This window comes from Pelodiscus sinensis, chromosome 4 (assembly GCF_049634645.1).
Source record: "Pelodiscus sinensis isolate JC-2024 chromosome 4, ASM4963464v1, whole genome shotgun sequence".
Lineage (NCBI taxonomy): Eukaryota > Metazoa > Chordata > Testudines > Trionychidae > Pelodiscus > Pelodiscus sinensis.
In genome coordinates, this window is record NC_134714.1 from 90,092,299 (window position 1) to 90,105,934 (window position 13,636).

Sequence of the window (13,636 nt, forward strand, 5' to 3'; positions counted from 1 at the left end):
GAATTTAAAATCAGTTTAATAGTGCTAGTAGTTTCCATGTATTAGGACTTCTAGATCTCATTCATCAGGGTTTATCAATTGACATTAAAAAGGAACTTAATCGTCTAGTTCTTTATGGCTAATACAGCATAGAAATTTTCCTTTCTCAATAAAAGAAAAAAATGGCAGAGGGAAAAGACAAAATTCTTAGTTTGAAAATAGAAACCAATTCCATAACCTTATCAGTGCTGCAAATCATGCTAAAACATGTTTAGAAGCATAGCATGTTGAGAAGCATGCTACAGTTTTCTCTGAGTTCTGATGTCAGATTTCTATATAGGAGAAAAAAAAGCCATACCCCCTACTAAGCAGAATACTTGATCTGCACGATGGCTTGAATTGTAATGGCGCTAAATTGTTTCAAACAGCTAAAAAAGCAGGGATCTTCTGTCCAAGGTCTGAAAACCTGAGAGGTTGTTTTGTATGGCCTAAGAAATGGGATTCTGATAAAGTTTGATCAAATACCTAACATTTAGATTTTGTTTTTCTTTTCCTCCAAATAGATTTACACGGATTGGGCAAATCACTATCTAGCAAAATCTGGTCACAAACGATTGATCAAAGACCTACAGCAAGATGTGACTGATGGAGTCTTACTGGCTGAAATCATCCAGGTAGTAGGTGAGTATCTCTTTTCATACCACGTACATGCCAGCTTGGTCAGAGCCACAGCTTGTTTTTTCACATAAATATATGGGAAAAGGAAATAGAAACCATATGGAATTAAGTTGATAATTCTCCCTCACAGGCTTTGATAATTACTTTGATAAACCCTTATGTTAAGGGATTGTGGAAAAATATTTGATGTTCTTGATAAGATCTCCTGACACAACATTATCACCCAGGACAGCTGAAGGGAAAAAGCAGCTGATGAGGGGTTTTTTTTTCTGCTAGGTGGCTTTTAGCCTTGCTTTTTATCTTTTTGTTATCTTTGTTCCTGTTATCTTTTTTTGACTGGTCTGGAAATAATTCACCAAGACAATTGTGTATTATGTTAAACCTGCCATTTCTGGTTGCATCTGAAAAATCCCAGTGTGCAATTAGGAATAGGGAAGGACATGATTTGTATATAGAAGAAAAGAAACCCTTAACAATCTGTTTTAAATAAGGAAGCTCTTTTGTTGTCAGTATGGCCCCAGGCACTATAGGGGCTGCTGTGAATGGAAATTGAAAATACAAATTGGACTCTACGCAAGTGTCCACATTTCCCCTGTTCCGGATCCTTCATTATTTCCTTTAGATGGAGGCTCATATCACAAAACACATGGATGGAGCTATGGAGAGTGACAGAATCAGTAAGCCCATTAATAGGAATTAGAATGACTGTTACTGACAACAAGACTGACAGACTTGAGATGCAAATGAGGAAGTCAGTAATGAAGTAAATAGACACCAAAGCTTGCATAGTTACATCTAGTATAAATGCAGTACAGGCAGTCCCCGGGTTACGTACAAGATAGGGACTGTAGGTTTGTTCTTAAGTTGAATTTGTATGTAAGTTGGAACTGGTACATATTGTAGGGGAAACTCTAGCCAAACATTTCTCCAGAGCTCAGTTTTATTCTCCCACACCTCACTTCCCTCAGTTCTTTATTCTCAAGCTGAGGTGTCTGCTGAGAAAAGCTGCTCTGCGTCTCCCTGGTCTTCTGGGGGAAGGGGCACTAGCTTCGCATCTCCCTGGTCTGCTGGGGGGAAGCAGCTAGTGCGGGGTTGCCTCACCCCATTTGTAAGTAGGGATCCGATGTAAGTCGGATCCATGTAACCCGGGGACTGCCTGTACATAAGAATTAGAGCCCTGAGTTAAGTTTAACATGAATTGGAAGCATTTCTGTTGCCTAACAGCTATACCAGGTGAGGATCTACGCATACCCACTGAATAAACATCACATTCATTGTTGTCTGAGTACAGCACTCTGAAAACTATCCATGTAACAACAGATATGTGAAAACTGCACATGAAGTAATTGTGTACCTGTGTATAAGAAAGCTCCATCCAGTATCTGTGTAACTATGTATACCAAAGCAAATATTTTAATGGGAAGATTTCTGAGGGCATAAAGGGGAGGAAGGCACCCATCTCCAGTTGACTTTGAATGGGAGTTGGAAGTGTACTTGCCTTTTGTGCTTTTTAAAATCTTCCCCTACATACATACAGTGTATGTAACAGTGCTGCATAAAATCCTTGAGTAGAAACATGCATAAAAATAGTGCTTGTACATGTATCAAATGCTTATGTATACATTTCTAAGCGTACCTACTTGTGAATGCTCCCATATGTTTCAAAATAAATCCCTGGAAAACATTCAGAAGAGTTATTGCTTACTGAAATGTATGATTTAATTCACCTTTTCACTCCTCTGTTTTTTCCCCATTGCTGCTTTAGCATTTGGATTTAGTGTTTTAAGGCACAGCTGTGAAAAGTTAATACCTCAGGTGAAAGATTTTCCTTTTCATAGATTTTTTCCAAACAAAAGAAAATCCATTTTTAAACACATAAATTCCACTTTAATCCTCCAAATTGGCACTGAAAGGAAAATATTCATTTGCATCCCTTATGTTAGTGCCTTAGGCAAATTGCATCTCATTGTCACATTAGCAGTGGTAACTTCCACACATGGAAACACCTCTAACTGCAACTATAAAACCATGACCTGTTCCCATAAATTAGGATTTGTACTATGGAAGTTTCTGAATGGTAATTTAATTTTCCCTCCTGCATTCATTGCTCTGTTGTGTGTGCTGGAGTTTAGGACAAAGCAGTAATACCACAGAGAAATCTTTATTCTTATGGGCATTGGTGGTGTATCTGGTGATTATCCCAAGTTAACAAAGCCCTTTCAAGTAAAGTTTGGTCACTGCATGAATTTTGTATTCAAGACTTAAGTTGGTACTTCAGGGGTAAGGGTGATGTGTAAAAGGAAATATGTTTGTGCTTTTTTATGAAGAATAAAGAAGAGCTTTTGAAAGGTTTTCTGTTGTCTTATTAACTCTCTTTTGTTTTTTTGTTTTAAACATCAGAAATGCAGGTCTTGTCTCCCCCCACCCTTTTTTTTTAAAGGAGAGTCTGTAAATGATTAGAGAATGGTAGGATTATGCCAGTAGAGATGCCATGCTGTTAAACCTGTAATTAAGAAGGGATGTAATTTTTATTCTGCTTCAAACTCTGGGTTTTTTTTTGTTAACATCAGTTTAGCTCAGTGCCTAAATAGCACAGCTGAGAGAGTCTGTCATTGTTAAGGATGCAACACCTATGCCCTTTAGGGTTAGATTTCAGAAAGCTCTTGATATACAATGAATCCTGCAGAAAAACTAGAGGCAAAAACAAGGTTGACATGACTGATATTTTTATGGAAAAAACAGGCAGAACAAATCCTAAAAATATGTGAAGTCTTTGTTATACATAAGAACGGCCATACTTGGTCAGACCAAAGGTCCATCTAGTCCAGTATCCTGTCTGCCAACAGTAGCCAATGCCAGGTGCCCCAGAGGGAGTGAACAGAACAGGTAACCATCAAATGATTCCTCTCCTGTCATCCATTTCCAGCCTCTGACAAACAGAGGCTATAGGCACCATTCCTACCCATTCTGGCTAATAGCCATTGATGGACCTATCCTCCACGAATACTTCATAAGGAACGGAAAAGTAAGTGCATAATTGCATTTTAAAACCTTATAAAATCTGAGCTGTGTATTCTTCTTTTTGTGAGAGTTTGCTAAGATGCCAGCTTTCCTGCACAGGCTTAGATTTTCTTCCAGTGGTACCTTTTCCTACTGTTCTCTGAGTTGGTTAAAGTCTTCTTCTTTGAAGTTCACTGTCCTTTTTCTGTTCTTCTCACTCCCTGCTTTCCTTAAAGTTGTGACATCTATCATTTCATGATCACTTTCATCCAAATTGCCTTCAGATTTGCTACCAATCTCTCCCCTTCCTCCCCCTATTAGTCAGAATCCAGACTAAAATCCCCCCCACCGCTGTCATTTTCTCTACCTTCCTAAACAAGACATTATCCCCATTGTATTTGAAGAAATATCCTGTTAGTGAGATTATCTGTTTGCATGGTGAACACCCTAGAGACAGTCAACTGTCACTACATATCAGGGCCATCAGAAGGAATTATTATTGAGGTTTACAAGGTCTAGCACTTCCTCACGCTGTGTACATTCCTGTCACCCAAAAGCAGATGCATATTTCTGGCAAGAAAGGAAATCTGATTTAGTAATTCATAACTTGGTAACTTTCATTCACTTTTTATTATATCTTGCCATCCATATTTTGAAACAATGGAAAATTCTAAAAATATTTGAAACCTGAAAGGAATAAGTTTGACATGTAAGAGCGTAGATCTGTAATCTTCAGATTTAACTACTAGCAATAGTGTTCTGAAATTATTTTGTGTGCTGTACAACGACAGACTGTTTTAAGAGTCTCAAGTTTTTGACAAAATGCTAGGTTTATTTTGTTTCAAAGCTTGCAAAGATTTACACATCTGTGTAACTTCATGTAGATCAGGATGGGCAAACTCAGGCCCTGGGGGCCAGATGCGGCCCGACAAGCATTTCTGTTGGCCTGCCCAGCTGAGCAGCAGAGATGCATACTTAGAGCAGGCAGCCAGCAGCGTGTGTTCAGCTGCACCTCCCCCACCTTGCTCCATCCTGCTGCCCATCTACTTCCAGGATTCTCCTGCTAGCTGTGCAGGGGAAAGGGGAAGTGCTGAAGTCATGGTGCCTCCTGCCCCTGTACCCCCAGAGATCATAGAGGGAGACACAGTCAGTCACAATCTGAAGCACGTGACTCAGAGAAGTGCAGAAGGGATGGAGGAGAGACAACAGAGCCGGACAGATTTTCCTTCGGCTACATCTAAACTATAATGTTTTATCAGGAAAATTGCGTACCTTTTTCCCATAGTTTTATCAGAAGAGGCTTTTTCGAAATTTGGCCCGATTACACTGGGCCAAATTTCAGAAAAACGTCCTCTTTCGGAAGAGCTCTTCTTCCTCGTGGCACGAGGAAGACAGGGCTTCTGAAAGAGGGCGTCTGCTCTTCCACAAAAAAAAGCAGAAGAGCAGACTCATTCCCTAGAAAACCCCGTAGTCTAGATGTATCCTTAGAGACAGAATGTAAATGCCATCAGAAACTTAGCCAGCATGAACACTTTGTGTCATTATCATGCACACCAAGTCTATGCCACAATGTCTGTATGCCACACGCACACATTTATGCATACACTCTCCTGTCTGTGCCACACATACTCAGTCCCCCTCTCTCTCTCTCTTTTGCTCTTTCTGAAGCCCCAGCCCTTCTACCCGAGGCCCCATCACTTCCAGGGGGCTCGAACCTGGCCTGTGACCACATAACACAATTTGTGAAGTGGCCCCACTGCAAAAATTATTGCCCACCCTTGAAGTAGATGCATATTCCTGCTGCAGTCATCGGGATTGCTCACATGTGCTACTGTTTGCAGAACTTGCACGTCACATTGCAAACTCTGGATCAGGGAATGTGTTTTATTGGCAGGAGAATTGACAGACTTGCCTGACCCCTAGGCAAGCCGGGGGAGGGAGGTGGCTCCACACTCCTGGAAGGAGCAGGACCTTGGGATGGGCCCAGAGCAGCTGGCGCTCAGCACTACCCAGACTATGCTCCCCTTACCCCCCAGCACCATTCAGGGTTCTGCAGCATGCGACACAGAGTTCCAGTGGCAATTTAAAGGGCCCAGGGCTCTGTCCACCATCACTTATGCAGTATCAGCGGCTGGGAGCCCCGGGCCCTTTTGAATCGTTGGCCCGATGGCAGTTCCCCTCTGCCCCCCTGTCGGCGGGTAGGGTGAAATGCCATTACATAAAGTGATAGACCTTTCTTCACTTGGCCATCTAATGGTACTTATACTCTGAAAGGTGGAATACAGGCAGTCCCCGGGTTACGTACAAGATAGGGACTGTAGGTTTGTTCTTAAGTTGAATCTGCATGTAAGTCGGAACTGGCGTCAGCCGCGGCTGAATCTGGACACCAGTTCTGACTTACATACAGATTCAACTTAAGAAACCCAGGTGTCCCCAAGTCAGCTGCTGCTGAAACTGATCAGCGGCTGATTCCAGGAAGCCTGGGGCAGAGCAACTCTGCCTCGGGCTTCCTGTAGTCAGCCGCTGGTCAGTTTCAGCAGCGGCTGACTTGGGGACGCCTGGGGCAGAGCAGCTGGGGTGCTGCTGGGTTGCTCCAGTAGCGCGGCTCCTCGGGGCGAGAAAAAGACCGTGAGCTCCGCGGCGAGAAAAGCCCCGTTTGTAAGTGCGGATCCGACATAAGTCGGATCAGCGTAAGTCGGGGACTACCTGTATATACTATAGTGTTGCACTGTCATGGGAGTTCAGAGTACATTGGCACAGATTTTGACATTATGAATAAAACATCATACTGAGTGCACATGCACAACGCACACAGATACAAAGTGATTCCAAATCTAATGGCAAAAAACCACACCTGAGACACTGAATTTAAAAACTGAGCTGGCAATTAAACTTGGCTTTTGTTTTGGTTGCAGTTTTTATTGAGAGAGCAGTGGAACAGCCAGCGTAACCAAAATTAGCTTTTCCCTCCTCCTCCTTTCTTGGCCAGCCAGTTGGGGTTTTTAAAAATTTGATAGAGCAACCATTGAACTATTTAAAATTGATCAATTTACTGAATGTAGGTGTTCCAAGGCAATTATGATTCACCTGTAGTAAGAGGCTCTTAACACCACACATCTGGAAAAAGCTCCGAAGGAAAAGACAGATGGTTCTTTTATACTCCTTATAAAATGAGGTTTAAGGGTTATTTTGAAAGAAAGGTTTTTTCTCAAAATAACCGCGTCTACACAATGTTTTTTATCTCGAAATCGGGTATTTCTAAATAGCGGCCAGAGGCGATTATGCAAATGAAGTGTAGGAAATTCAAATCCGCACTTCATTTGCAATTTCGCTCAGCTGCATTTGCATTCCTCTCTCGAAAGAGGAATGCAGTGTACATACCCTAAGGTGCTGCAGGACTATTAGTTCTTTTTAAATTCTCAACCTCTTTTATTCCTGAATAATTTTCATGTGTAAAAAAGCCCTTAGTACTCTTTGGGCCATCAGGTTTTATGTATCTTAGATGCCTATATACAAATGCGAGAAGTATGGGTAATAAGCAGGAAGAACTGGAATTGCTAACCAATAAATACAACTATGATATCATTGGTATTACAGAAACCTGGTGGGATGGGACGCATGATTGGAATATTGGTATGGAAGGGTACGGCTTGCTCAGGAAGGACAGACAGGGAAAAAAGGGAGGAGGGGTTGCCTTGTATATTAAAAATGTACACACTTGGACTGAAGTGGAGATGAACGTAGGAGATAGCTGTGTAGAGAGTCTCTGGGTTAAGCTAAAAGGGGTAAAAAACGAGGGTGATATCATGCTAGGAGTCTACTACAGGCCACCTAGCCAGGTGGAAGAGGTGGATGAGGCCTTTTTTAAACAATTAACAAAACTATCCAAAGCCCAAGATTTGGTGGTGATGGGGGACTTCAACTATCCAGACATATGTTGGGAAACTAACACAGCGAGGCACAGGCTATCCAATAAGTTTCTGGACTGCATTGGAGACAACTTTCTGTTTCAGAAGGTTGAAAAAGCTACCAGAGGAGAAGCTGTTCTGGATTTGGTTTTAACAAATAGGGAGGAACTAGTTGAGAACTTGAAAGTGGAAGACAGTATAGGGGACAGTGATCACGAAATAATAGAGTTCATGATCTTAAGGAAAGGTAGAAGGGAGACCACCACAATTGAGGTTATGGATTTCAGGAAGGCAGATTTTGATAAGCTCAGAGAACTTGTAGGTAAGGTCCCATGGGAAGCAAGACTGAAGGGAAAAACAACTGAGGAGAGTTGGAAGTATTTCAAAGGGACGTTGTTAAGGGCCCAAAAGCAAACAATTCCGTTGTGTAGGAAAGATAGAAAATATGGCAAAAGACCAGCTTGGCTTAACAAGGAGATCTTGCATGATCTCAAAATAAAAAAGGAGTCATATAAAAAATGGAAACTAGGACAACTAACAAAGGATGAATATAGGCAAGCAACACGGGAATGCAGGGGCAAGATTAGAAAGGCAAAGGCACAAAATGAGATCAAACTAGCTACAGGCATAAAGGGAAACAAGAAGACCTTTTATAAATACATTAAAAGCAAGAGGAAGACCAAGGACAGGGTAGGCCCACTGCTTAGTGAGGAGGGAGAAGCAGTAACAGGGAACTTGGAAATGGCGGAGATGCTCAATGACTTCTTTGTTTCGGTCTTCACCGAGAAGTCTGGAGGTGTGCCTAACGTAGTGAATACAAGCAGAGAGAGGGTAAGTTTAGAAGATAGGATACACAAAGAACAAGTTAAAAATCACTTAGGAAAGTTAGATGTCAGCAAGTCACCAGGTCCTGATGAAATGCATCCCAGGATACTCAAGGAGCTGATAGAGGAGGTATCTGAGCCTTTAGCTATGATCTTTGAAAAATCATGGCAGACAGGGGAGATTCCAGAAGACTGGAAAAAGGCAAATATTGTGCCCATCTATAAAAAGGGGAATAAGAACAACCCAGGAAATTATAGACCGGTCAGTTTAACGTCTGTCCCAGGGAAGATAATGGAGCAGGTAATTAAGGAAATCGTATGCAAACACTTGGAAAGTAATAAAGTGATAGGGAATAGCCAGCATGGGTTTGTGAAGAACAAGTCATGCCAAACTAATCTGATAGCTTTCTTTGAAAAGATAACGAGCCTTGTGGATAAGGGAGAAGCGGTGGATGTCATATACCTAGACTTTAGTAAGGCATTTGATACGGTCTCGCATGATATTCTTATTGATAAACTAGGAAAATATAACTTAGATAGGGCCACGATAAGGTGGGTGCATAATTGGCTGGATAACCGTAGTCAGAGAGTTGTTGTTAACGGTTCTAAATCCTGCTGGAAAGGGATAACAAGTGGAGTTCCTCAAGGGTCTGTTTTGGGACCCGTACTATTCAATATCTTCATCAATGATGTAGATATTGGGATAGAGAGTACTCTTATTAAGTTTGCAGATGATACCAAACTGGGTGGGGTTGCGACTTCTTTGGAGGATAGGGACATAATTCAAAATGACCTTAGCAAGTTAGAGAAATGGTCAGAGGTAAACAGGATGAGGTTTAATAAAGAGAAATGCAAAGTGCTCCACTTAGGAAGGAACAATCAGCTCCATACATACAAGATGGGAAGCGACTGTCTAGGAAGGAGCATGGCGGAAAGGGATCTAGGGGTCATAGTGGACCACAAGTTGAATATGAGTCAACAGTGTGATGCTGTTGCCAAAAAAGCAAATATGATTCTAGGTTGTATCAACAGGTGTGTTGTAAGCAAAACTCGTGAAGTCATTCTGCCGCTCTATTCTGCACTAGTTAGGCCTCAGCTGGAGTACTGTGTCCAGTTCTGGGCGCCACATTTCAAGAAAGATGTGGAGAAATTGGAAAGGGTACAGAGAAGAGCGACAAGAATGATTAAAGGTTTAGAGAACATGACCTATGAAGCCAGGCTTCATGAACTGGGCTTGTTTAGTTTGGAAAAAAGAAGATTAAGGGGGGACATGATAGCGGTTTTCAAATATCTAAAAGGGTGTCACAAGGAGGAAGGCGAAAATTTGTTCCTCTTGGTTTCTGAGGACAGGACAAGGAGTAATGGGCTTAAAGTGCAGCAGGGGAGGTTTAGATTGGACATTAGGAAAAAATTCCTAACTGTCAGGGTGGTCAAATATTGGAATAAATTGCCAAGGGAGGTGGTGGAATCTCCCTCTCTGGAGATATTTAAGAACAGGTTAGATAGACATCTGTCAGGGATGGTGTAGACGGAGCTTGATCCTGCCTTGAGGGCGGGGGGCTGGACTCGATGACCTCTCGAGGTCCCTTCCAGTCCTATTATTCTATGATTCTATGATTCTATGATTCTATGTTCCAAATCTGCATCACATACAGTCAGTACATGTTAGAATTGAACTATTTTAGCATCCTTTGAATGAGATGTTAAGCAAAAATTTCTTCAGGCGTTAGCCCTTTACAAACTGTATTGGCCAACTTTAGTTTGAGGAAAATGTGTTGTAAGATCCAAAGATGTGGCTCTGGAATTGATTAATACTTAATAGCTGCTGTTTTTAATGTAGTAATTAATTCATTATTATACAGTTGAGTTATAGTTATTATTATACAGTTCATTGTATAAAAGGTTCTATATAGACAGCCACCAATGTTCTGCTCTGTATGGTCCCTATCCAAGGCAGATTAGCACCATTTCTAGCATAGTTTTTCCTGTACTCTATGGAGTGTCATTGGTTACCAATTTTTATTTTTAAAGGGAATGTATATGTATATCTGAGACACTAACAGCTGAGCAACAGATTTAAAGCACACTTTACAATGCTTTATGGTAGAGAGATCCTCTTTCTTGCTCATGTTTCCATATACTTTTGACTGTAATGAACTAACAGTACTAAAATACCTGGGTCACAGATGAAATAGAACCAAACCTTCCTTTAGGTTCCCTTCTCTCTCATTTGATTTAGTTTCTTTCTGTGAGAAAATGAGTATTTCTGTTCATACTGCTTTTATCACAGAGTAAAGCTGCTTTTACTATGTCTAGCTTAATAAAGGGGAAGAGAGAAGCCATCAAACATCCTCAGTGTATGTATTGAAAGTGGCAAAAAAGTTTGGAAATATTTAAAAATCTAAGGGTGAAATTCATTTCACTCTCATAAAACCACAGTAATCTGACTGTACCTGGGTAAAGTGCCATGGGGGAAATTGGTGAAATATCTCTCTCCAGCCTGTACTGTTGTAAATTTATAGTGTACAATGTTCGTTTTAGAATAATTTTAGGCCAGGCTAATGATACAGATTCTCTGTGTGGAGGGAAGAATCTGGGAAGAAAAAAAAATCAAAAGCTTGATGGAGTGGTAGTAAATCAGCTTTATTGGGAAAGACCCATGTAGTCCGGATTTTGAGGTTGCAGAATTTGCAAGGGAATTTATTTCCTACAGAGTTCCATGCTCCAGAATCTGAGATTGTTTCAAGCTCTTAAGGTTGCAGAGAGAAACTCAATATTGTGAATTTTGTGTAAGTGATGCAGTGTCTTCTGCATGAGTCTGCAGAGAGCCAGAACTAACAGTTCTGAGGGATGCAACCAGCCCCAGTCATATCAACCTGGGATTCATAACTTCTGTAATTCTGCAGCTATGGAATATAGCATATTCTCAAAATGTTATGGAATTCAGGGTTTTTAAATAAAATACGTCATTTGGCTGCAGCTAGACACCCAAGAGTTTATTTTCTGTCTCCTTTCTTTTTGGGATCTGCTTGTTGCATCCTCTTGCTTTTCACCTTGGATATTGGGTTACAGTGCTTGCTCCAAGCACTATTTCATGCAGCCCAGACACAAAGTGACATAAAGCCAGAGGTGAGGCCAATATTGCAGCCAAGTATCAAGAGAGTCAAGATAGATTGCAAGCTAGGTCAGATTTGCCAAGTGAAACATGTAATGTAGGCTACACCTCACATATCCTCCCCAGTCCAGTCTGAATCTATAACATTCAACTCTTGCTCTAGACATGCAGCATAGTATGAGTTGAACTTCAACCAGTACTGAGCAAGCTGCCAGTATGTGTCTCTGCCATCTCTTCTAGAAGCTCTGTCCTCCATCCCTGAAGTCACTTGGTGGTGTAGACAATATGGAAGTTGAAGCTAGTGAGTCGAGTAGGAAAGAATGGTGAAAATAACCACTGACAAATTTTGGGGCAGTTAATATTTTCAGCTATGATCTATAGTTGTGCGTGTATGTGGGTAGAGGAGAATGGAGTACCTTAATGTTGCTGTGATTATAGAAGTAGCAGCCACAGAGTTTAGGGGTTCTGCTACCTCTGTACACAGGACCCTGTTTATCTGGCAGAGCCATGAGCCTAAGCTAGTTTTTTCCCATAGCCCAAAGATTTCCTCACAAAAGATATGTCACCACCAACTCCAATTCTTTCTTCTAATACATATTGGCTCCGTCTACATTGGTATGATCTTGTGCAAATACTCTTTAACGCAAGAGTTCTTGCATTAAAGTATTTGCGCAAGAGAGCGTCTACACTGGCATGTGCTTTTGCGCAAGAGCATCTGTGCCAGTGTAGATGCTCTCTTGCGTAAGAAAGCTCCGATGGCCATTTTAACCATCTGGCTTCCTTGGTAGGAGGAGGGGCTTTATAAGGCAGTGGGCAAGCGACCAAGGAGCTTGCGAACAGGTGAGTGCTAACAGGGAGTTTTGAGAGGGAAGGGTGGGAGGTTCTCTTGCCTTTCTTTTTAAATCCCTTTTCCAGGACAGCAGCGATGGTTGGTGATGGGTCTGCTGTTGTTACCTGCACAGCGTGTGCCATGTTTGTCTTCCTCCCGGAAGAAAGAACGGATTTCATCTGCACCAAGTGCAAGCTGGTCGACATTTTGGAAGAAAAAATTAGAGGACTGGAGGCCCAAGTGTCGACCCTACGCTTGATCAGAGCGGATGAAGACTTCCTCGATAGAAGGCAGCATTTAATCCTTCAAGCACGGCAGGCAGAAGAGCCAGAGAGGGCAGTACGTGACCAAGAAGAGAACTGGCAGCATGTAACTTCTAGAAGGGGAAAAAGGCCAGCACGAGAATCCCCTGATGCTACAGAGGTAAGCAATCGCTTTCAAGCTCTCTCCACAGGCTCTGCAGTGCTGAAAGCTCTGTAAGGGACCTCACAAGGAAGAAACCAGAAGGGAACACCATCTACTGGAAGGCATGGGATGCGTAGTCCTACGGATGGGGGTTCCACGGCCACCACCCCCAAAAGGAAACGACGGGTGGTGGTGGTCGGGGACTCCCTCCTAAGAGGGACTGAGCCATCCCTCTGCCGTCCGGACCTGGAATCTCCAGAGGTGTGCTGCTTACCGGGAGCTCGCATTCAGGATGTCACTGAGAGGCTTACCAAGCTGATCAAACCTTCGGATCGCAACCCCTTCCTGCTTCTCCACGTGGGAACTAATGATACAGCCAAGAATGATCTTGAGCGTGTTACTGCGGATTATGTAGCGCTAGGAAGAAGGATCCAAGAATTTGGAGCGCAAGTGGTATTCTCCTCAATCCTCCCTGTTGAAGGGAAAGAACTGGGCAGGGATCGTCGAATTGAGGACGTCAATGCGTGGTTGCGCAGATGGTCTCGCAGAGAGAGCTTTGGTTTCTTCGACCATGGGACTCTGTTCCGGGCACAAGGATTGTTAGGAAGAGATGGGATCCACCTAACGAAGAGAGGAAGGAGCATCTTCGTGGGCAGGCTTGCAAACCTAGTGAGGAGGGCTTTAAACTAGGTTCGTCGGGGGACGGTGACCAAAACCCTGAGGGGAGTGGAAAAGTAGGATACCAGGAAGAAATGCAGAGAGGAAGGGGCAAGAAAGGAGGACCCATGTTTCGAATGGAGAAGTTAGGATGATCAACTGCTTACCTGAAGTGTTTGTACACTAATGCAAGAAGCCTGGGCAACAAACAGGAAGAACTGGAGGCCCTGGCCCAGACCAA

The 13,636-nt window shown here is 42.4% G+C and overlaps 1 protein-coding gene across 10 annotated transcripts in view; it reads left to right on the top strand.

Moving 5' to 3' along the window:
- The window catches only part of NAV2 (neuron navigator 2), a 696,386-nt gene that overhangs the window by 439,527 nt on the left and 243,223 nt on the right, over nt 1-13,636 (top strand). For all 10 annotated transcript variants that reach the window (XM_075927729.1, XM_075927722.1, XM_075927724.1 and 7 more), the window contains one exon: nt 543-660. In XM_075927729.1, the coding sequence (XP_075783844.1) occupies nt 543-660 (118 nt within the window). The remainder of the gene's footprint in view (nt 1-542; nt 661-13,636) is intronic.